Below are 24,155 nucleotides of genomic sequence, written 5' to 3'. Positions count from 1 at the left end.
TTATTGAGTGTTGTCAGACAATAAATTTTTAAAAGAACACTTTTGATATCTTGTGTCATAAATATTAAAAATATTATTTAAAATTTTCTTTCAAAATATTTTTACTTCTTTACAATGTTCATTTTTCCTTGGTAGTATAATTCTATTATTTATATATGAATCAAACAAAATCTGGCCTTATCCAACCAGTTCTGGCAACAACTATTCTTTTGAGCGCGAATGCCGCTAAAACTTATGCAGCTTCAATTTCAAATAAGATTAAGAACTTGAAATTTTATTCGTTTTAAACAAAAATTCTTTTAATTTTTAATTTTTGCTTAAGTTGTTGTAATACGTATGTAATTGTTGTATAAAAATTTATTTTTGACAGCTTTTTAAACCACTATAAAAATTCAAGACGACATTTAAATCGTTATCCAAAGGATAAAAATAAAAGTAATGGCTTCTTGTAAAATTACATCATGACGTAATAAAACAGAGAATGTTTCTAAATTTATTGCTTTTTAAAGTTTTATAGAAATTGTTTATGTATTAAATTTTAATAAAATATTGAACAAGATTAAATGATAACTTTAAATATTTTTTACATAGGTAAATTGTTGTAAAACAAAAATGAATGAAAAAATGACTTTTCAATTTTACTAACAGCCGTTAAGGAGAGCTGTCTTAGTGTACACTTTGTGTCTCATTCACCACTACACTCCCTTCATAGACCCATAATCCTTTCTCATACATGTATTTTTAGTTCCTACTGCTGCGCCTAAAATTAATATAAATTGTGTATTGATTCCCCGTTATAATGGCGGCTGCTACGGCCGAACCGGAGGAGAAGCCGACCGCCGTCAATGGAATATCAAACGGCGGCGGAAAGACCCTTGTGAATGGTAGCAGTGCTACTCCAAAATTATTAACGGCCTATCCTACACATGATGATTTTAAGCTTATTTGTAACAAGAAACTACAGAATTATGATGCCTGGTGAGGTTTTTAAAAACTCTAAGGGATAGTTTAACTTAGTATAATTTTAGCTAGTGATGTTTTAATTAAAGTACTTTTCATAAAAAATTATTAAATACTTATAGTTTTGCAAGGAATAAATTGAAGTTCGTAGTAAAAATAGCTTTTAAATGACCTATCCTATTATATAAAGTAGTAAGTTTTTTTGTCTGTAGCTTAAGATTTCAATAACTACTGAACCAATTGAGTATGCTTCGTATAGAAGGTCCTTGGATGGTTTTAGGCTATATGATTTTTTTATCGTGTTCAAGTTTGGTCTTACTCCTTCGAATACAGAGCTCATAGATGCTAGGAGCGAATCCGCTAGTTTTTTTTTATTTAAGACAACAATTTATACGATTTATGATTTATTACTTCAGGAGTAAGGATTGTGCATGACTATAAATTACAAGAATTCCATTTCACTTTAAAAGTATTTCATAAAGCCATGAAAATTAAATATTTTGCTTATGTGGTGAAAATTACAAGTCTTCAATAAGTTCATTTACCAAATCACATAAATTCTAATATCATTAAAACATGCATTGTAGTATATCTAAATATTTCCCGTTTATGTGATGTTTAATATACAAGTATTATTATATACAGTAAATATTATTAGGATAACAAAATTTAATTTTATTTAAATACGTCTAGATATGTTATCTTTAACTTAAATGGCTATAAGTGGTACTATAACCAGATGAATTTTATATTAAAGTAATCTTCAAGTAGTGTAAGTACTTATTACAATACGTTCTTATACATAAGCAGAAGAAAGATGGCTGGTTGATCTATGTACAACATTAGGATTATTCAATGTATAACTTTTTTGTGATTAAATATACTAACTCTTTTAATCAATTAAGGTATGTGGTTGAAAACAAATGGTTTGCACAGTGTCTCAAATATCTCGGCTACGAGGCGATGCCTTCGCCAAGTTCGGCCGCCGACAAATTGGACCCCACACAACATCCTGGTCCCATAGATCTCAGTCCCCTGCTGGACCCTGAACGCCCCGAGGACCGACCAGACCAAATTAAAAAGCACCTGGTGGAGGAAATGGACTACAGTCTGGTTCCGGAGGAATTGTGGAATCATTTGGTGGAGGATTTTGGTCTACTTAAAGGACAAACACCTATCAAAAGAATAGCCAGGCAGGATTAGGACTCTTTAATGCTTACTTTAATAATAGTTCAATTCAATAAATAAACAAATACATTACAGCACCACAAAGACATGATTATTTTAAATTTTCCTATACACCATTCCTTAGTTAATACCTAGTAAGACACTTTCCGGACGGGCTAGGTAAAGATTGAGATCAAGTTAGACTTATTTTAACAAGGTTGTATTGTATCTAACCCCATAAAAAAATACTTTAGTCAACGCAGCAACAAATTAAAATTGTATCCTAATCTAATAAAATACAGGGAAACTGGATTATTTTTGAAGCAAGTGCGCGTAGAAATCTACCTAACATCATTCCACCTTTGTCAACACTCAGACATGGAAGCTGTTGTTGAGAGACAGTTCAGCAAGGCAGATAATCTTGGTATGTTTTTTAGAAGATTTTTAGAATTGTTTTATGGAAATACGTTCAGTTAAATTTTTTTTACCATAGTTGTCTTTAATTGTGCATGAATATTGACATTTAAAACTGTTTGATTCTTTATCCAAGACGCATTAAATATTTGTTCAATGATTTGTACTTTTTAAGTGTTTTCTCACCAACAATATTGCATAGGTAATAATCTTTTCATTGATTGTGTGTAAATAAGTAAAAAATAGTTAATTCATGTGTTGGGCTCTTTTTTGCCATTTGAGTAGAACAGCTACTCTATAACGAGGGATGTTCGTTATTATGTGCCTAGAAGACTGATCACTTCAGGACTACTAAATTGTAGGCTAAACTGATTTAAATATCATTGAACAATATATTTGCAAAGGATCTACTGTATAATAGTTAATAGTTCTTTTTTTGTAATAGAATATCGCCTTTTTTGTAGTTATTTTCATTTGTAATTTTAGATGTGATGATAACCGAAATGAGGAAAGTGTTTAACATCCCCGCAGACAAGGAAGTGCGCCTGTGGGGTATCTACTCGGGCACAACATTTGAAAAGTTTACAGAAACCTGCAAATCAATTCAGGAATGTTCATTCAATTTTTGCCATAATAATAGGGTTAACTTTGTCAATTGAATTTGCCTGAAAGTAAAGAGTATTTTTTAGACCCAAGTTTTAAAAATCTATTGTTGGATTACCTTTTTAAATCTAGGTCTCTTGTTCCCTTTTTTGGTTGGGTTCTACATATTTAGCTAGCTATGGATTTAGATTTAGTCCTTCTACAGCTAAATTGATGCAGAATGAATAAATATTTATTTCTAAATTCTATGAGTCAAGGACAGAATAAGTTAGTTGGACTTTTGCATATGTAGATATTCATACAGTCTATTTTGTAAACTTTTCGATTTTAAAAGAATTATTTATTGACAAATGAAAATGGACAAAAAACAGGAATCTGGACTCTATCCACTACAAAAAATGATGATAGAGATAAAGAATGAAGATGGGACTTGGCCTCGTGAGGATAAAGAGTAAGTCTTGTGTTTTATGTTTTTGTCAAAAGCTGATATAACCTTCGATTGTTGAATGTTTTTGCATATTGTGTGATCTAAATTAGTCATACTACTTACTACTCCTCTAGTCACCTTATTCTAGATACTCAATTTAGATTGCGTAAAATGTGAAAAGACAAAACATGTGCCCTTTAAGGTTTTTTTATAGATAAAAATCTTTCGTGTGAAAATGAAAGTTTGTGTATGCAAAATTATCTGCGTGTCTCTGGCCCAACTTTCAGACATTGCACGGTGGGACAGAGAAAGGACTAAAGCCCTTTCATTGAGAGATATATTACGATTTGTACTTTAGTGTTCTTAAACTAAATAATAACAAACAAGAGAAACTTTTAAAGGTTATCAACGTCAATTTAACGGACTCATTCATTGATCCCTTTTTTTTCTGAATATCCCGAAATGAATAATATTTTTGATGGAGCTTTTTTACTAGAAAATCCGGCTAATTAAACAATTTCTTGAGCCCCAAACCCTAACATTTGCCACATTGAAAACTAGTACAAGTCTGTTAATGAATAGATTCTTTATTTTCTAATTATTTGCCCCAATGTGCATTGCATTTATAAACACATACACACACACACAGTTATATGTACCTATACATACATTCACACAAAAATTGAGATTTAAATGGGTCAACTAATTGTGCTGTATTGTCTCCACTTGCTTTCTCTTTACCCTAAAAATAATAAAAAAAAAAAGATTAGATTTATTATTCTTGGGTGTACATACATAGAAAAAAAAACAACAAAATAATAAATGAATGAAATGAATATTATATACATTTATATATACAGTCAAATTTTATTGATATGATTAATTTATAAAAAAATTTCCTTCCCAAATGGCAGTTTCCTAAAAACTAGGAAGTATGCAGTAATGTGTATTCACACATTGTTTTCATACAGGCCATATAAATAAGACAAAAAAAATAGAAAAAAAGATAATAAGCAATAAATAAAATCATATTGGAGAGGAAAGAATGATAATAGGAAGGATTGATTAGGACATACAAGTCTCACACCATTATTGCAATAATAGAAATTTTAAAAAAATTTTAACAAATAGATTTTGATTGATTTATCAGATTTCAAACAATATTGAAAAGAAATATAATTTTATCTACATTCTTGACATAATGGGTTGTTACACACTAAAGTTAAGCTTGATAACAAAGATTCTTTTAGATTTTTCATAAATTTTTTTCTTGATTGATTGTGGGTTAATAAATCATTATTACAATGGTTATTCCATAATTCTTGGAAATGATACTTAGGAAATCTTTCAATAGATTTAAACTTCGGTTTTTTAACATCAAACATATTAGAGTTTCTAAGATTTCTGGTATGTAATTGATTACGGCGAAGCCATGTACCTTGAAAGGAACTTGGTAGCTTACTGTTTATAAAATCATACATAAATAATAATTTCAAATAATTAGCTGATTCATGTAAAGGAAGGACATTCATTTTTTTAAATAAAGGCATTGTGTGTGAGATGTGTTTCTTACTAAAAACAATTCTTATTGCCTTTTTTTGCAATTTAATTAATGGGTCCATAGTAGATTTTAGACCACAACTCCAGGCAGGTAAACAGTAAAGTAAATGACTATTTATAAGTGAGTGAAAAAGCATTTTTTTGCTATCTAAATTCAGTATATGTTTAGCTCTATTTATAAGAAATAAGGAACTAGAAATCTTTTTACGTAAATGTTCTACATGATATTTAAAATTTAAAGAAGGATCTATAAATACACCTAGGAATTTAATTGCAGGAATATTGCTACTTGAATTGACGTAATTTAAGATTTTTATTTTCTCATGATCAAACTCATTTTCATTGTTAAAGTTTAGCTTAATATTAAGAGCATTCCAATCAATAGTATTTTCATTTTTATTAAATATCATGATTTTAGTTTTATCAGGATTTAAGCTCATTTGATTACTCCTAAACCAATCAGATATCTTTTTAAGTTCATTGTTTAATTTCAGTTTTATCTCTGTAAAGTTTTTACCAGAAATTAAAAAATTACTGTCATCAGCAAATAATAGGGTAAATAAATCAGTACAGTTTTTAAGATCATTTATGTAGATTAAAAATAGAATTGGTCCTAAAATAGAGCCCTGTGGGACACCTCTATCTATGTTCAGCTTTGTTGAGTCAGTGTTGTTTACATGTACAAATTGCTGTCTATTACTTAAATAATTTTTAAACCATTCAAGTTCAACGCCATTAATGCCAATTTTTGACAACTTTTTAATTAAAATAGAGTGTGGAATTGTATCAAAACATTTTGCAAGATCACAGAAGACTCCAATTACAGTTTTATTATCATTTTTTGCTTCAGCTATATAATTTAAGAGGTGTATCACGGGGTGTATTGTAGACTTTTTTGATTGAAATCCATACTGATGTTCAAAAATGATATTATTTCTAATCAAATAGCATGACAGTTGTTGATAAATGACTTTTTCTAAAACTTTTGAGAAAATAGCTAATAAACTTATCGGCCTATAGTTTGATGGATCAGCTTTTTCATTAGAATTATTCCCTTTTAACTTGTATTGCATACTTTTTATATCCCCCTTAAAAATAAAAAATAAACATTTAAATATTTTTAAGAACTGACACAGAAACCGATTTTGAACCGTGTTGAAAACATATGTATCGGATGGTTTTATGTATATTGTCCATAAAACTTATAATATAGAAATGGCACCTGTCTATAATACTTAAATAAATACCACGAAGTAGTATGTTTTTTTGTTAGATGCAAAATAAATTGAAAGTAGCTTTTTACGGAAGGCTCATATAAAAACATCTTTTGATGGTTTTATACTACTTCCTTTCTCAATACAGAGCCCAGAGGTAGGGTCACAGCCGCTAGTTGATTAAAGTAATCATTATCCTAAAAACATCTGTAACTAAAAGATTAATTTCCTTTAGTTAAAAACTATAACATTTTCCTTCTACAATCTTATTGGTAGCGCAACTACTCGTCAATTAAAATACAGCCGTTCGTCTTTGTACTTCACACTGTAACTTGTATTATTTTTAAAGTTTAATTTCTGTTTATGATTGGATTGCCATTTATACACATATTTTTCCTTGTTACATTAAAAATATAAGGAAGTATTTAGTGATAAGAAAAAAAAACATTAAAAAAATTGTGTTTCTAAAAATAATAGGTATGACTAATACTTATTAAATATTAATGAATGCTAATATTTTTATTAAAAGTAAACACATTGAATTACACAAATGATTTTGTATGTATAATATTAAAATTTTAATCATTGCATTACAACAAAGTGTAAGTATAAGGAACCCACTAACTTTATAGCATACAGTTATGTAAATTTCATTGTGGTAATTGTCTCAGTTAGTTCACTGTTACAATTATTCCTTACAATTTTAATCTTAGGTGGGTTCTTAACAAGAACAAGTATCATTTAATCGCCTACGTTATCTAATTCACAAAAATTTTTTTGTTTAAAACATAGGTACCTATAAATGTTCTAAAATCATATAAAAAAATCTTCAAAAATAGGATAATATTTCTTTTCTTTGAATATAAATAAATTCGTACAAAATGAAATTTTGGATTTTGCTACAATAGCCTATTCATCGATTCTTGGTTTTTATTAAGAATCCACCTCTGTTTTATGATTTACTATTTATTATGGCTTTGTATAGTATCAATTTTTTTTTGCATTTCAGCAATTTTCAAAATTAAGGGGGGGGGGGGAGTTCTGACACATTTGCGTAAACCTGGTGTATAGGCTTTATCTTTGGACTGAGAGGATAGGTTATTAGGGATAAAATCATTCGTATATGATGAATTTCCCCCAGATTTAAGATTTTTTGGATAGGCCTCCAGGTTCCGGAGCTCCAGGCCTTCAGGTGGTCTCTCTACAGGTAAAAAGAGTTAGATGTCAGCTTATGAGACAAAATATGTATGTTTTTTCTTTCAATATGTGAATAACAATCAAAAAGAAGCATATTTTGTTTTATAAGTTAACCTCTAACTCTTCAAAAAAAAAATCTTATTTTTAATTTTTACCTGTAGAGAGACCACCTGGAGGCCTGGAGCTCTGGAACCTGGAGGCCTATCCAAAAAATCTAAAATCTGGGGGAAATTCATTATATAAGAATGATTTTATCCCTAATAACCTATCCTCTTAGTCCAAAGATAAAGCCTATACACCAGGTCTACGCAAATGTGTCAGAACTTCCCCCCCCCCTTACTTGTTTGTGGGAAAAAGTAAAAATATTGAGGATTAATTAACCTAAATTTAAATTTGCCAAAGTCTTGTATTTTAGTTAAGTATGGTGTATATTTTTTAAAAGTTTAAAACTTAAAAAGATATGAATTAAGCTGCCAAGTAAGTATAAAATAAAAAAACACTAAAGAATTTTAAAAATATTTCTTTACAATTTTAGAGCCCTGAAAAGGCCGTCCCCAGAAAGAAAAGTGAGTAGCGCCTCGAAGGGTGAGAAATGGACCGGTGGAGCCAGTAGTATGCCATCAAGTTCACCCATTCCCCTCCCACCACCAACAGAACTTAAGGAAAAAAAGGACGAAGAAAAGAATGGCAAGGTACAATTCTTATACCAATACAAAAATAAAGGTGCTTTTCATCAAAGTGCCTAGCCAGAACACAAACTCTTTCCCATTATTTCTGAAATTGAAAACAATGAGGGGGTGAGAGTTTCTTTATGCCTATCCCCTGTAGAGGGATTTAACCTTGCGGGGCATATACCTGCGGTACCCTAATTTTAACACTTAAGGACTGTGCTAGCCTGTACCCAATATAACCTAACCTGACCAGACCCAATTAAAAAAAAAAACATACATGAAAAATACCTATTTTGTATTTTTGGTTTTATTGTCATTTCATTAACTATACCCATAGTTGAATGAAAAATATTAAATGTTGTTCTTTATCCAGGCATGGAAAGACGTGGATGAATGGGTATCAAACACATCGAAGTAAGTTCTTTTGCAATAAAAGCTTTAATGCTGGTCTTAAGTTTTGATATATAGTCTGTTTTTTACTCTCTGATTAATGGATAAAAATAATATAAACCTAAAAAAAGTAAGGTTTGTTCCTCATGTGATACCATAATAAAGTAAGCTGTGGCCCCAATAATTATTCTTATGATAGGTACAACAATCCTGGTGAACACGATCTCTAATTATTCTTATTATAGGTACAACAATCCTGGTGAACCCTCCATGGTGGAGGAGTCTAAACCTGGTATCTGTAGCCTCTCTAATTATTCTTATTATAGGTACAACAATCCTGGTGAACCCTCCATGGTGGAGGAGTCTAAACCTGGTATCTGTAGCCTCTCTAATTATTCTTATTATAGGTACAACAATCCTGGTGAACCCTCCATGGTGGAGGAGTCTAAACCTGGTATCTGTAGCCTCTCTAATTATTCTTATTATAGGTACAACAATCCTGGTGAACCCTCCATGGTGGAGGAGTCTAAAAATGGTATCGGTAGCCTCTCTAATTATTCTTATTATAGGTACAACAATCCTGGTGAACCCTCCATGGTGGAGGAGTCTAAACCTGGTATCTGTAGCCTCTCTAATTATTCTTATGATAGGTACACGATCCTGGTGAACCCTCCATGGTGGAGGAGTCTAAACCTGGTATCTGTAGCCTCTCTAATTATTCTTATTATAGGTACAACAATCCTGGTGAACCCTCCATGATGGAGGAGTCTAAAAATGGTATCTATAGCTTCTTTAATAATTCTTATTATAGGTACAACAATCCTGGTGAACCCTCCATGATGGAGGAGTCTAAAAATGGTATCTATAGCTTCTTTAATAATTCTTATTATAGGTACAACAATCCTGGTGAACCCTCCATGGTGGAGGAGTCTAAACCTGGCATCTGTGGTCTCTCTAATCTTGGAAATACATGCTTTATGAATTCAATTATACAGGTACGCCTCGGTTTGCAAAAATAAGCGTTTTATGTTATATACTTTCATAATGGGTAAATAAGCATAATTTTCCTTTTAATGAAAAGAGCTCTTGTATTTAATAGATAGACTTTAATATTTATTCCCGCAGATTTTTAGTGAATATATATGAGGGAAATTTTATGGGTAACAAATAGGGTTGAGCCAGATACTTTTTTTGCCGGATACCGGATATCCGGCTGATTTACTAATGCCAGATATCTGGTATCCGGTCGGATATTAAAAATGGCCCGATATCCGGCAAATTACCGGATATCCGGCCCAACCCTTGTAACAAGTTAGTTACCTAGTCTCAAATGATTCAAAATTATCAAATTTTACATTTAAAGGCTAAAGATTAATTCGGCGGGAAACGGCTGTTTTTTTGCGGCAGCAGTAGTTTCGAAGCCGTTTCTTTGTACCTAATTGATACAAAGATAATAAGGATCTTATGATATAAATATGCCAAACAATTTTTTTTTATATGGAAGGTTCTGATATTTTGTTTGTTCAGGGGCTGTCCAATATACCAGCTATTGCTGAATACTTTGAGAATGACAACTATGAGGAAGACGTTAATGAAGATAATCCCATGGGTATGAAGGGAGAGATTGCCAGGGCCTTTGGTCAACTCATCAAGGCAGGGTTTCCAGTTTTTAATCAATTTTCTAATATTTTTATTGAAAACAATGACAAAACTACTTTACTAGTAACTTTTATTTAACTTGTCTAGAAGTACATTTTTAACTTTGGTGGCATTGAAAGAACAAATATATTTAAATGAATATTTAAATCATACATAAACATTGGATAAATTATTAAAAATCTTTAGTAAAGGGCTAGTTGCACGAAGTGCATTTAAACTTAAAGGTTTAAAAGTTAAACTACATCTATAGTACATATATTTGAAAGAATTTAAATTTTTTACCAGGTAGTTTTAAAACTATCAAGACTTGAAAATCAATTTTGGATATGTGCAATATAAATTTAAAATAACCATACCCTGATGATGTTTATGCCAATAAACGAAAAATTTCGGTGCCTGATGTGTTGATTTTTTTCCTTGTTGGGGAATAGAATAGTTGGTGCGCGTCCTTTTTATGAATATAGTGCAATATAAATGTCTGTCCTGAGGTGGATTTTTAAAAAAAATTGTGATTTTAGAGGATTTTTCACGAAAACATATTTTCCCCACTAAGTGATTAGTGGGGAAAATTTTTTAAATAATCCACCTCTGTTTTCACAAAAACAGCATGATGTCTATTTTGGTGGTGCCAAATTGGTTGCTTTTTATTGTAATGCAAACTTAGACCGGTATTCTTGTAATTTATGCTTGCAATCCAAACTTAATAAAAGCACTTCATGCAACCATCCCTTTTTCCTTTTTCATATAATAAATAGTTAAAAATTGGCCCATTTCTTAACCTGGAAACCATAATCTGCAGGACATATGGTCGGGCAAGTTTAAGCACGTTGTTCCGCGCAACTTCAAGATGGTTGTGGGCAGGTTTGCACCTCAGTTCTCTGGTTATCAACAACAGGTTTATTGTCACTTAATTTTTAAAGGCTCAAAATGGCACTCAAGTTTTGATCCAGTTATAAAACTGTTTATTTTCTTCATTTTTCCATTTTTTACGTTTTATAAAAGTTGTTATGTCTTGTTCTATCGTTGTTAATTAGAATTATTACCTATTAAAGCTTCATATACCTAATCATTCATATAGTTTGTAAAATACAAGTATATTTTTGTGATAACCTAAATAGTTGTGCTATATGAACCAAATAGTTGTAGACTTACCATGCCATATGAAACACAATTATCTTCACATCAAACACAAAACTTTTTATCTCTCCTTGTCAAAACAAATTGGGACATTGTCTGTACTTGCCCCCCCCCCCCCTCCGACTATTTTCTATTTAACTTGCCATCCCTTTTCTATTGAAACATGATAGTTGTAAAATTAGAAAAGTTTGTCTAGTTTTACATCGGATATCTATTCATGTAGAATTATTAGGGATCTTAAGAGATAAGACAATCATAAAATAAACAAAATTTATCCTTCAGTAGCTAAAAGCTATTGGTTGAAATGTTTTGACACTAACTTAAAGAAATAAGCAATCAAATTTTTTTTGTAAGTACACAACGTTTTTAAGAAAACGATATTATAAAACTTTGGGTTCTATTGGAATTAACAATTCAAAATATCCCCCCCCCCCCCCCTCTAAAGGAATGATAAAATGTGTTAAATTTGATATTTATTTTTAGGATTCACAAGAATTATTGACTTTCTTACTTTGGGGTTTGCACGAAGACTTAAACAGGTAACCAACAGTTTTGGTGTAAAATGTCAAAAAGGGAGAGGTTGTGCTAACATTCCGTAAAGGTGGGAGTTTTAAGGCTTAAAAACAGTAGTAGAACAATAATATTTACTAAATATGTGTATTACTTATTAAATAGAACCATAGACAAAAAATATATATATATATACTTAGGTAGTAAATATTATCGTTCTACTACTGTTTTTAACTTAAAATTCACACATTTACGGAACTCTAGCACAACATACCAACATAACATAACTCAAGGCTTTGAAATTAAGGCGCGAAGCAACAAATATTTTTGGGGTTTGGTTTCTAGAGGTTGCAGGGAGGAAATACCCTCCCTAAACATTTTGTTCAGGGGTGGGAACCCTTTTCTAGTTCTTAAAATTATCCTCTGATTTTTATTCTTTCTTAGAATAAAAAAGAAGCCATACATAGAGAGGAGCGACGAGGAGGGGAGGGAGGAGGTGGAGATCGCCAGGGAGGAGTGGGAGAACCACAAGAAGAGGAACGACTCCGTCATCCTGGACATATTCCACGGACTACTCAAGAGCACCCTTGTATGCCCAGAATGCAATAAAATATCGGTCACCTTTGATCCCATGTGCTATCTCTGCCTTCCACTACCTGTCAAAAAAGAACGTCAGATTGAGGTAGGTTGAAAAAAAGTTTTTGTATTTTATCATGTTAAAAATGACTGACAACATCCACAAGAAGCAAATCTTTTAGATATGAATAAAACATTAAAATAAGAACCGTCATAAAGACGGGTAAAATGAATAACGCGGATGCTCTCTAATTGGTTATTTGAATCTTATCATTGAATTTCATGCATCTATCTTGAATAGTAGCTCAGACAACCATCTTAATAATACAGTAAAAGTATAGTAAAAACTCCTAAAAATTGCTGACAGGTAACTTTTAACAGTTGCTGAGAAAATCACCCGCTACCTCAAACGTTGCTGAACTCAATCGGTTCATAAGTTAACAAAATCTTAAACTACAAACATAAAAACACCTTTTTTTATAGGCAATAAGTTATTAATTTTTTTAACATTACAAAACAAAACAATGGATTTCCTTTTTTTAGAGTTAAAATCTCAATATTTTTGTATGTGGGTGTGTGTGTGTGACCATGTTGTGTATGTGTGTAATTCTACTTTATCAGAAAAGTTAGTTGATAATAAAGTTAAATCTAAGATGAGGAGAGAACTAATAATATCAGGCCAAAGATAAACCTAATTTCCTGTTGCAAAAACCTCCAATTTTTTCAGTTTATTTACGGGGTATTGATATCGAAATATATTGATAATATTAGATAGAGGCTTCATTCATGCACAAACCTTTAGATAGATAGAGAGATATAGATATGTTTAGTTAAGAAGTTAGCACATACATTGATGTAAATAATAAACTTAGGTGTTCATTGGCCTAAATCTTAATAAGGATAAAAGAGGGACTTGCAATAGAACACATGACAATAAGGAAGGATTTTTTTTGTCGGCTAGCCTTATATTTATGGGCATAAGACGGATGATTAAAAAAATTCTTTACTTCTGTACATGTACTGACATTTTACATTATTCAGTCTTAATATCATATAGTTGCAAATGGATTTATTATTACTTGGATTTTTCACCAGATTATCATGTACTTTAATAATGCGAATCTTGTTGCTGGTTAAATATAACCCTTCTCCTCTCTGCTACTGGCACACATCCCCTACCCTCTAAAGGGATAAATGAACTAACCTATATGTGCTCTCCATGTTAGCAACCTAAATTGACTACAATTTTTCCCCTGTCCACGTATATTTTATATCCATTTACTCACAAGAACTTCCCCTCCCACCTTGCTTTACTCTCATCGTGAGTGATGCTATTATACATGCGATTATTTGCTATTTCTTTGTTTAGTTCACCTTTATGTCCTTGAGTGCTGGTGTGCCAACCCAATACAAAGCCACCTGCCCCAAGAATGGAACCATTGGAGACTTCCTGGCGTCTGCAGGCAAACTGGTGAATGTACCAGCCACCAGGCTGGTCGCAACTGACGTTTTCCATTCAAGGTAAAGATGTTTAAAAATGTGTCATATTAGATGTTTTTGATAAAAACAAATTGTACATTTATGGAATTGAATAAAATCCAGTTTTTGGTTGCATTAGATTTAACTAACGCTTTGATTTGAAAATGTTTAATTGTAATCAATTAACTGGGTTGGAGATTATTTTATGTCATTTTGAAATTGAAATGAGGAGAATGTGAACCAATTATAATGTTAATCTTTTTAGATTTCACAAGATTTACACTCCTGGAGAGGCTCTGGATAAAACCATTCAGGATAAGGATGAAGTTTATGTTTATGAAACAGCTGATATTCAAGACAATAAACAGGTAGGAACAATATATTCTACTGCGTTGTCAAACGAGTGACTGCTTGAGTAAATGTTATGTCAAACAAGTGACTGCTTGAGTAAATGTTAAAGAGTAGTTAAAAAGTATTATTTGCTGGTTTAAAGATTATTTGGTAAACTTTTATTAAGTTTTGTTCTTATCCTTTAAATAACATCATACCAACCAATCCAACAAACCTTTTGAAGACATTGACTTTGCCTTCCAAGAAAACTATTTGAATTACCTTCATTTTTATTATTTATAAAGTCATTATGAGGGTTTTAGTAAAACTTGTTTGTTTCCTGAATTTTTTTTTGTACATAAGGAAATATCCTAGGATTTAGTCATGAGTAATAAATTGTTTTATGATTAAATATGAAGATCAAAAATTCTTTTAGGTGGTAGTACCAGTGTACCTGCGAGTGAAGAAGTCCGGGTCCCAGTACTCGCCTAGTCAGTTGTTCTCCAACCCTTTCCTTATCTCCACACCTCCCACTGTATCAGAGGATGAACTCTATGAACGTCTTCTGGACCATATGTCAAGGTAACGATAGTGGGCAAAATAATGCCACGGTCGTATCGGTTATGCGTCTTGCGTCAGGTTGGAAGGGTGACACAAATTTCAGACCACAGATTTGGCGATTTGAGAAAAACATATCTTTATATTATAGTGAATGAGATAATCTAGCAAGCATCGCTTTTATCTTAAAGAGAAAAATAGTAAATCAAATAGCGAAAACTGAGATCTGATATTTGTGTCACCCTTCCAATGTGACGCAAGATGCATGACCGCTACGACCGTGGCATTATTTTAAACCCAATCCAAGGTAACTCATTTATAATGAGAAATCAGTGGGTGCTTTCCCACAAAGTGTTTATCGAGCACTGAACCCCCTTATAATTTTTACAAGAAACGGAAAATAATCTGAGAAGGAATAGTTTTAACCCATGCGGAGCTAACTTGTAATTAACATACAAATGAATAAATACTCTCCCCCTTTTTTTCAATTTAAAAAAAATAAGGGAGAGGAGTGGTTCTGTGCTCAACAAGGCACTTTGAGGGAAACCCCGAATCAGAACATAGTAAAAAAATTTTTGCTAGGTAGATTTTTTTTTAATAGTAGTTTACTGTGTTTTTTTAACCTGATTTATAAAAAGTAAACAAATTAAGACGGAATTTGTATTACCTATAGTTTAGATTATATAATTCTACTGAAAAATGATTTTTTTGTGATCCCTATCATAAAATAGAATATACCCATCTTTTTGCAACTTTTGCAATTGTAGATATGTAACTCGTCCAAGCCCAGAGGAGCAATGGTGGAAAAATCCACAACGCCAACAACAAAAAACCGCCGCCACTGTTGTCAACCCACCACCACCGTCCAGCTCTGTTGAGAAGATGGAGACGGCCAGCGACTCGCCGCAAGATTCGACCAGCGGCGGCAGCGAGGTACAATCGCCGGCAGCTGGTAGCGAGGAATCGCCAGTTTTTGACAATAGTAATAATCCTTTGAGTTTACAGGTAAATTTTTGGGTAATTAAAAATTCCTTTAAAAGATTGACATCCTGATTTTCATCCTGAAAATTTTGTTGAAGTTAATCTTCTTTACTTACCTACTTTGTTTAATTTCTTAAATATTAGTTTTCCCTGTATTTTATTGTAACGGGAATAGTTATTTATCGCATCGTATTATAGACACTAATTATTAATTTAAAACTAGTTTTGCTGTTAAAATTTAATTTATGAATTTTATTTTAATATTCATAAAATTTATTTGTAATACATGATTTTTCGGTATAACTGAGATCCATGATTAATCTAGCGGATATTAATCGGTTTCGAAGCAATACTAGAAAAAATGATGAAAATTAACCTTTACCAGAAAGATAAAAATTCTTTTCTCACTTATATGAAGCATATACTATGTTGTTCTTTAGCATAACAAGAATTAATACATTAATAGAAGGGTATGATTATATATTTGTGTTTTAGGACGATGATATGAATTCTGATGAAGAGGAGGCTCCAAAAGGAAATAGATTATTCAATATCAACCTTGTCAACTCTTATGGAAATAGTACACTAACACAACCTAGTGAGGTAAATATCAACCTTGTCAACTCTTATGGAAATAGTACACTAACACAACCTAGTGAGGTAAATATCAACCTTGTCAACTCTTATAGAAATAGTACACTAACACAACCTAGTAAGGTAAATATCAACCTTGTCAACTCTTATGGAAATAGTACACTAACACAACCTAGTGAGGTAAATATCAACCTTGTCAACTCTTATGGAAATAGTACACTAACACAACCTAGTGAGGTAAATATCAACCTTGTCAACTCTTATGGAAATAGTACACTAACACAACCTAGTAAGGTAAATATCAACCTTGTCAACTCTTATGGAAATAGTACACTAACACAACCCACAGTGGTCTATTTTGGCATTTTGGTGGACATTTCACCTACCTCTACTCAAAGTCAATTTTCTCAGCTTGTAGTTGATAGAATCGTTCAAAATAAAAAGCATGCGCCTTATTATTACTCAATACAACTTGTATATTCATTTAGAAAAGAAAAACAAACGCCAACTGGTCTACAAAATACTTTGAAACTTAGCTAAAATTTCATATTTTCATACTATTTTCTTAAGTGGCAGAGAGCCTAAATTCGATGTTTCTAAGCAATAAAACGTTTAAAACCTTGCAGCATTAATAAACATTACTGTAGAAATGATTATATAAAGGTAAATGCCAAATCACCAAACTTTGTGCAACACACATTTGATACAACTAATTGAAGTATCTTCACCTTTTTTACCAAGTTATTTTCTCTTAGATAAGTAATAATACTTAATCTAGTACCTAATGTTTTCAGCTGTTTAATAGCTAAATTTAGAAATTATAAAAGAGGACTATCCACGAACGAGAGCACATGATTCTAAGTACCTTCCAGCATTGATCCTAACTATTTTCTTTCAGAATATAATAGGTCACCATATATTATTAATATATTGACGAGAAAATTTATGTTTCACCATGTTTTTTTTAGGTATTTCAATTGATTTTGAAAACTTTTATGAAGCTAATTCTTTTAATAAAATGGATATTTGATGATACATATGCGAATACTCGTGTTATATAGATTGTAAATTAATCCATATCAGCATGAATTTAAACATACATATGAGATATAGTAAATGTGCTTTTGACATTTTTTAATTTTTATCATTTGACAACATGGACAATTAAAGACACCCCGAACTCAACAAAACGTTTGATAGAATTTTAACGAAAAATGGTGGACATTTTTTTACTTTTCTTCAACTGGAAGTGGTGAAACATAAATTTTCTCGTCAATATATTAATTATTGATAGTGACCTATTATATTCTGAAAGAAAATACTCAGGATCAATGCTGGAATGTACTTAGAATCACGTGCTCTTGTTCGTGGATAGTCCTCTTTTGTTATTAATATATCCAATAAAATTAATTAGAATACGAAAATTATTTGAAGAAGTTTAATTCTACTGAAATACTTGGGAATAGTCCATTTCGTGGCAACGCACCTTAAGGGGCTATTCGTCGTATTTTTAAGATGGCTTTTGTTAGGTTATTTTAGGTTAGGATAGGGGCTATACCTAAACATTTGATGTTAAAATATCATTAAATAGTCATGTAAAATGGCTAACAGCTGAGCAGCAGCCGTTACCCAGCTGCCATATGAATTAACCCCCAATATTTTTAAGAGTATTTTTAAGCTCAGCACCCATGAAAACCTACCCCTAGACACGACACAAGTCCTATCTACACATCATACTCTTGGCCACTCTCAGCCGTTTTCAACTGGTTCTCTAGCCGTTAAGCGGCTGATACTAGAAATTTTTAAAATGGTTATTGGTAACATTTAACATGAATAAAAGCAAAATTATGTTTCAAGAAGTTGTTTCCTACGTAATAACTAATGGATTTGCCCTGAAATTGGCCAAAAAAAGGCTATACGGTTGAGCCACCAGCCGTTAGCCATCACTTTTCCACCTTTTTGTTTGATTTATGGAAAATAGGCCTACCAAGGAATACTCATGCCAAGTTTAATAACGAAATTCCGATTTTAAGTGCCATTTGCGCATGAATTATGAAAAGGATGCATTAAACCCCCCCCCCCCCTTAAAAAAAATTTAAATATTCATTTTAAATCTCTGAAAGTCTCTTAATCTAGCATAGGCTCTTTGTGGGCAGTTTAAATGCATCAGAAATTAAAATTAACAGAGGAAATAAAAAAATTGTAAAAAAATGTTTTTCTTATTTTGGAATTTTAGAGTCTGGCCCCTAAAATTAAAGTTAAAATTTTGAAAGGAACCGGGGCCTGCAACAACATAAACTAAAGATGAAACTATTGCATTATACCTGTATATTAAGAATAATATATGGTTTGGTATGTTGCGGGGCCCGGTTTTTGGTGAAAAACTTAAAAAACTGAAAATTATTGCCAACATTTTTTGCAAAAATATTTAGGAAATGACATAATTTAAAAAAAAAAAAAACTATAAAATGTTAAAAAAAGTTTTAAAAAAATCTAAAACCCCAGTTTCCTAATATATCATGTATTATTATGAATATAAATAGGTTAAGAAACTTCATTGTATCAATGTAACACTCAAAAAAAATATTTTTTCCAAAGATGGTGAAAATTCAAAAGGCAAAATTCATGACGTGAAAATAATCCTGAACCTTCATGTTTCAAAGTTCATAATTCATCAACCAGTAGTTAAAAAGACAAAAACTCTTCGGTTTCATATGAGATAGGGTATATATTTTCAAAATAAGTTATTAATTTTGAGGAATTCCAATGTTGATTTTTGGCGAAATGTCCGGCCTTAGACCGCTGTGCAACCTAGTGAGGTAAATATCAACCTTGTCAACTCTTATGGAAATAGTACACTAACACAACCTAGTAAGGTAAATATCAACCTTGTCAACTCTTATGGAAATAGTACACTAACACAACCTAGTGAGGTAAATATCAACCTTGTCAACTCTTATGGAAATAGTACACTAACACAACCTAGTGAGGTAAATATCAACCTTGTCAACTCTTATGGAAATAGTACACTAACACAACCTAGTGAGGTAAATATCAACCTTGTCAACTCTTATGGAAATAGTACACTAACACAACCTAGTGAGGTAAATATCAACCTTGTCAACTCTTATGGAAATAGTACACTAACACAACCTAGTGAGGTAAATATCAACCTTGTCAACTCTTATGGAAATAGTACACTAACACAACCTAGTGAGGTAAATATCAACCTTGTCAACTCTTATGGAAATAGTACACTAACACAACCTAGTGAGGTAAATATCAACCTTGTCAACTCTTATGGAAATAGTACACTAACACAGCCTTCTGATGTAAGGATTAGTTTCTGCGAATTCTAATATTTAAAGCTGTTTCTTCAAAGAATATTAGTAGTAACAATACCTTTGTACTACGAGCCTGATATTATAATTGATAAAAATAAAAAATTGCAGCCTCAATTTAAGAGAAAATTACAAAAATTATTCAAAGAAATAGTGAACAAAACTAAAGGTATTTCTTGTTAATGAAGTGTCTCATTCAGTTTTAAGTAACTAAAATTAACAAAGGTTCTTTGTTTTGTCGGTTTTGGGAGTTTTTTTTATTGTGATATTACCATAAAATTCATTTGCAATACATGAACCCAACCTTTATTTCCGAATTATTTTATTACTAAGTATACTTTTCAGTTTTAATTATGTTAAGAAAATCTACTTTCTATAAATGAAAAAGCTTATAAATCAAGTACGAAAATACAATTATGTTACTGAAAATTGTATTGGCATTTAAACAATTTTTATTATCAGGATGATGATGGGATACTGCACCTTGAATCCAAGAATTATATTGGACTTGACTGGCATCCCAGAGCTAAGGAACTTTTCTTCAAGGTAATTCAAACATCTATTCATTGTTGAATATCAAGGATCTAAAGGGATAACACAAAGGTCGATATATTGATGTATATTCCCAATTATAATACACATAATTATCCCTTCTGTAGATTACAATCAGTGGTTGAAACGTTTGGACACTACTTAATGAACCAACTAATCAAAATTAGTCCAAAAGGCCAATTTTTCTATGGTCAAATACAATATACATATATGCGAAAGATTTACTCAATGATCTTGTAATCATTGATGTTTCCTTGCATAAAACCGTTATGAAGCAGTACAATATATTTTTTTTTTAATTTTAGGAGAAATTATCTAGCCAAGTAAATCAGCACGAGTCTGTAAATTCAACAGAGGCGCCAAAGAAAACAGTTGTCAGTTTGCAGGAATGCATTGAGCTATATACTAGTCAGGTATGCAAATATAGATTTAAATATTTTGTACAATCTTTAATTAAAAGTAAAAGGCTGACTGCCTGTCTTATCGCTAAACCGTTATCCATCTGCTTAATTTTTGTTCTAAAGGTTCGCTAATAGATGAGATTTTCTCAGTTATAAGTTTATACAAGAGTTATTTCCTCCAAGTTGTTTTTCGTTGACCTGGTTTTTTTTCCTTGTGGATTTTAAATCAAGGATTGATTTTTTATTTAATATCATCATGTTCTTTCCTAAGAGTGTCCCGCCCAACCATCTTCATTTTCTCTGTTTTATTGTCGATTTATTATCATTGCTTTGCTCATAATTGATATATTTTAGGAGAAACTGTCTGAGGATGATAAATGGTACTGCCCACGGTGTAAACAGCACCAGCAGGCCACCAAGAAGCTCAACATCTGGATGTTGCCAGAGGTTCTCATCATCAGCCTCAAGAGGTTCACCTACAACAGATACTGGAGAGATAAGATTGACCACATGGTCCAGTTCCCTATTGAGGTAAGTTTACTTTCAAATATCAGAAATAGTTTCAATGTTAATTTAGGGGTATATATTTTCCAGAATCCCCCCACCCCTCTAATAATAAAGAAATAAAAAAAGAGATACCTATTCCGTATTTTTATGTATGAATTAGGGGAAAGAAATAGATAATTGTAAATATACAACCAGGAAAGGTTATTTTATTCAAAGGACAACCATTTTGCCTTAAGCTTTTCGCAACTTAAAATGATACTTAGTCTTTTAAAATAAATATCTTTTGGATTTGTGATATCATTTTTATTATAGGGACTGGATATGACACCATATGTAATAGCGCCCGGGCACGACAAGGCCATCTACGACCTCACCACCGTCTCCAACCATTATGGTGGCATGGGAGGTGGTCATTGTAAGTATATTTATAACTTTTAGTACAATTCAAAACTGACAAAAAACATCTTAAAATCTTTCCTCAGCTTTAATTTTATATGTTTTATGTTTACATATGGACATTAGTAGTGTATCAACTTTTCAACCAATACAACCAATAATTTAAATTTATAAAAGGGGTAATTATGTTTTTCATCATTTTGGATCCATAGCTATTTCATTCTACAAACTACATAACCTTGCCTAGAAAATATAATGTTTTCATTTAACTGACTTTAACATTGAAGATTTCTTGAATTTTAAGTCTTGACATTTTTTCAGACACTGCATATGGCAAGAACCGGCTGGACGGGAAGTGGTATCACTTTGATGATTCCAGTGTTACTGAGGCTAAAACTTCAGATATTGTGACCAAGGCAGCTTATGTTCTCTTCTATCATAGGAGGTAAATACAAATTTTCAACGTCTAGATGGTCATCCCTTAATTAGACCAATAGGAACACTGTGTTAGAACAATCCTACCACTGTTGTGGTTAAATAGACTACATATTTTGGTAGAAATGACAACATTCTTTCTATTTCATTCGCGTTGGTCAGCTATATATAGTTGAATTTGTTAGGATAATGCTTTGCTTTGCATTTTTTCTAAAACTTTTGTCGCTTATGCTATGTAAACAAAATATAAACAAAATCTTTGTATGGCTGAAATTCCTTTTTAGGGATTTCCGTAGGAAGCTCAGTTAAAATAAATACCTAAATATAAATTAATTTATTTAATTTAATAATTAAGATTTTATTTCAATTTTGAAAAAAGACACATAAAACTTTGAATTACATTTTAGTTTTCCTTTGAATTTTTAAGCGATGGAGAAATTTTCGTAAACAAATTAATTCAATATTGTGGCATGCGCAGGGTTTATCCAGATCCATGGGGTGTATTTAAGGGGTTGAAAAAATGGGAAGACTCGATGGTCTTCTCAATTAATATGGGGAAGGGATGTTCGTCTTGTGTACGCTAATGATAAAACCACTTTTTGTTTTAGAGCCCCTGATTCCCCAGCAAGACCCGCCACGGCCGCATCTGGCGCAGCTTCCGTCAACGGCGGTATGACCACGGCCGCCGGAATTGCTGGCACCCCAGCTGCAGCTGTTGCCGCCGTTTTGAACGGTAACGGCAACCCTGCAATGGTAAACGGAAACGGTGTAGCTAGCATGAGCAGCGATGAAGACATGGATATCAATTAAAGACAAAATTAATACTTTACCGAGCCATAACTTAAATTAACAACAAACCACGAAGACTCACTAAAAACAAACAAAACCAGGTGAATACCAGGTGATAGAAAAATGTCATTATTTATTAAAATTACCTACTATCATTATTTAGCATAAATAACACTATAAATCAAAATAGAACTGGATTAATTTGTTTGAAAAAAAAAAAACATTGAGAAGATAAGACAATTGAATAATAGATTTTAAATTTGTGATACATAATGTGACAACTATATAAGTGGAGGAAAAGGTTGGAGACCACTAAAATATTATAATATAAACCTAACAACACCCTCTTGTATGTAAAAGAAATTATGAATGTTATTTTGTTGCAGATTGTACCAGTTTTATATTTATCACAATTATTCTAGTTCAATATTTTTAAAAATTATATTGTAATTAAAAAGATAAAAAATATTTTTTTTTATCTGCAAATAGTTTTTTTTAACCTTATGCTTTAGTATTAACAATATACAACTTTAAAACTTTTATTATTCTTAATAAAATGTAAACCATAGGTAATGAGTTGTTTATTGTTAATATGTCAATTTTTTATTACTTTTTATGAATTAATATTAACTAAATTATTTTGTCTTTATAAGATAAATTCTTGAAATCATCTTTAGTTATATTAGCCAATTCTGTTCTTGCTATTTTTTTCCTATTTATTTGCCTAAGTTTATTATATTCATTTCTTTAAATTAGGAAAAAGACAAGTTAGTAGCAAATATTTGGACCCTATAATTTGTTACCTAAATTGTAGAGTTACTGGTATTATTTGCTTCTTCATTCACAATGCCGCGATTTATTATACGCAATATTTAATTATATTTTTCAACATCATCAAATTATGTTGTGTATAGTACTATTGAATATCAGCTAGCTAAATGGCGTTAAATAATATATATGTAATTTCGCGCAATGTGGGAATAAATTCAAATTAAAGATTTAAATGAATAAATAGTTGAATGAATACCTGCTTTTTTGTCTTTTGAAGAATTAACAATTGCATTTTATTTTTCCATCAATTCCAAATCTTAAAATTGCTCTTGTGTCAATTTTTTTGCGAATATGACTTTTACCAAATATATTTTTTAAAAGTTTGTCTGTTTGTGGTAAACACATTTGAAATTTTGCATGTTTACACAAAATTTCATCTGTTTTTAATTTCTTTAGCAGAATAAAAGCATAAGAAAAAGGGGTCTATGCACGAACGAGTGATTCTAAGCACCTTCTAGCATTGATCCATAGGTAGT

The 24,155-nt window shown here is 31.5% G+C and overlaps 1 protein-coding gene across 1 annotated transcript; it reads left to right on the top strand.

The window, feature by feature from the left end:
• Window positions 1-648: 648 nt before the first annotated feature.
• Window positions 649-23,872, top strand: LOC145314219 (ubiquitin carboxyl-terminal hydrolase 15-like). The gene is made up of 24 exons (XM_080154051.1): window positions 649-978; window positions 1,866-2,153; window positions 2,430-2,551; window positions 3,028-3,182; window positions 3,516-3,595; window positions 8,078-8,234; window positions 8,587-8,627; window positions 9,496-9,598; window positions 10,131-10,256; window positions 11,062-11,157; window positions 11,883-11,938; window positions 12,354-12,591; window positions 13,855-14,006; window positions 14,230-14,332; window positions 14,731-14,876; window positions 15,620-15,857; window positions 16,329-16,721; window positions 19,226-19,702; window positions 20,231-20,314; window positions 20,626-20,733; window positions 21,076-21,252; window positions 21,541-21,643; window positions 21,946-22,069; window positions 22,668-23,872. The coding sequence occupies exons 1-24, from the start codon at window positions 800-802 to the stop codon at window positions 22,867-22,869; spliced, it is 3,948 nt and encodes a 1,315-aa protein (XP_080010177.1). The 5' UTR covers window positions 649-799; the 3' UTR covers window positions 22,870-23,872.
• Window positions 23,873-24,155: the final 283 nt, after the last annotated feature.

Source organism: Acartia tonsa, chromosome 3 (assembly GCF_053477335.1).
Source record: "Acartia tonsa isolate MP-2025a chromosome 3, ASM5347733v1, whole genome shotgun sequence".
NCBI classification, from domain to species: domain Eukaryota; kingdom Metazoa; phylum Arthropoda; class Copepoda; order Calanoida; family Acartiidae; genus Acartia; species Acartia tonsa.
This window is presented reverse-complemented; position numbering and strand designations above follow the sequence as displayed.

Coding starts and splice junctions, on each gene's coding strand:
- LOC145314219 (XM_080154051.1), top strand. CDS start 800: ATGGCGGCTGCTACGGCCGAACCGGAGGAGAAGCCGACCGCCGTCAAT. Junction 3,596..8,077: donor TGGCCTCGTGAGGATAAAGA/GTAAGTCTTGTG, acceptor TTACAATTTTAG/AGCCCTGAAAAGGCCGTCCC. Junction 14,333..14,730: donor ATATTCAAGACAATAAACAG/GTAGGAACAATA, acceptor AAATTCTTTTAG/GTGGTAGTACCAGTGTACCT.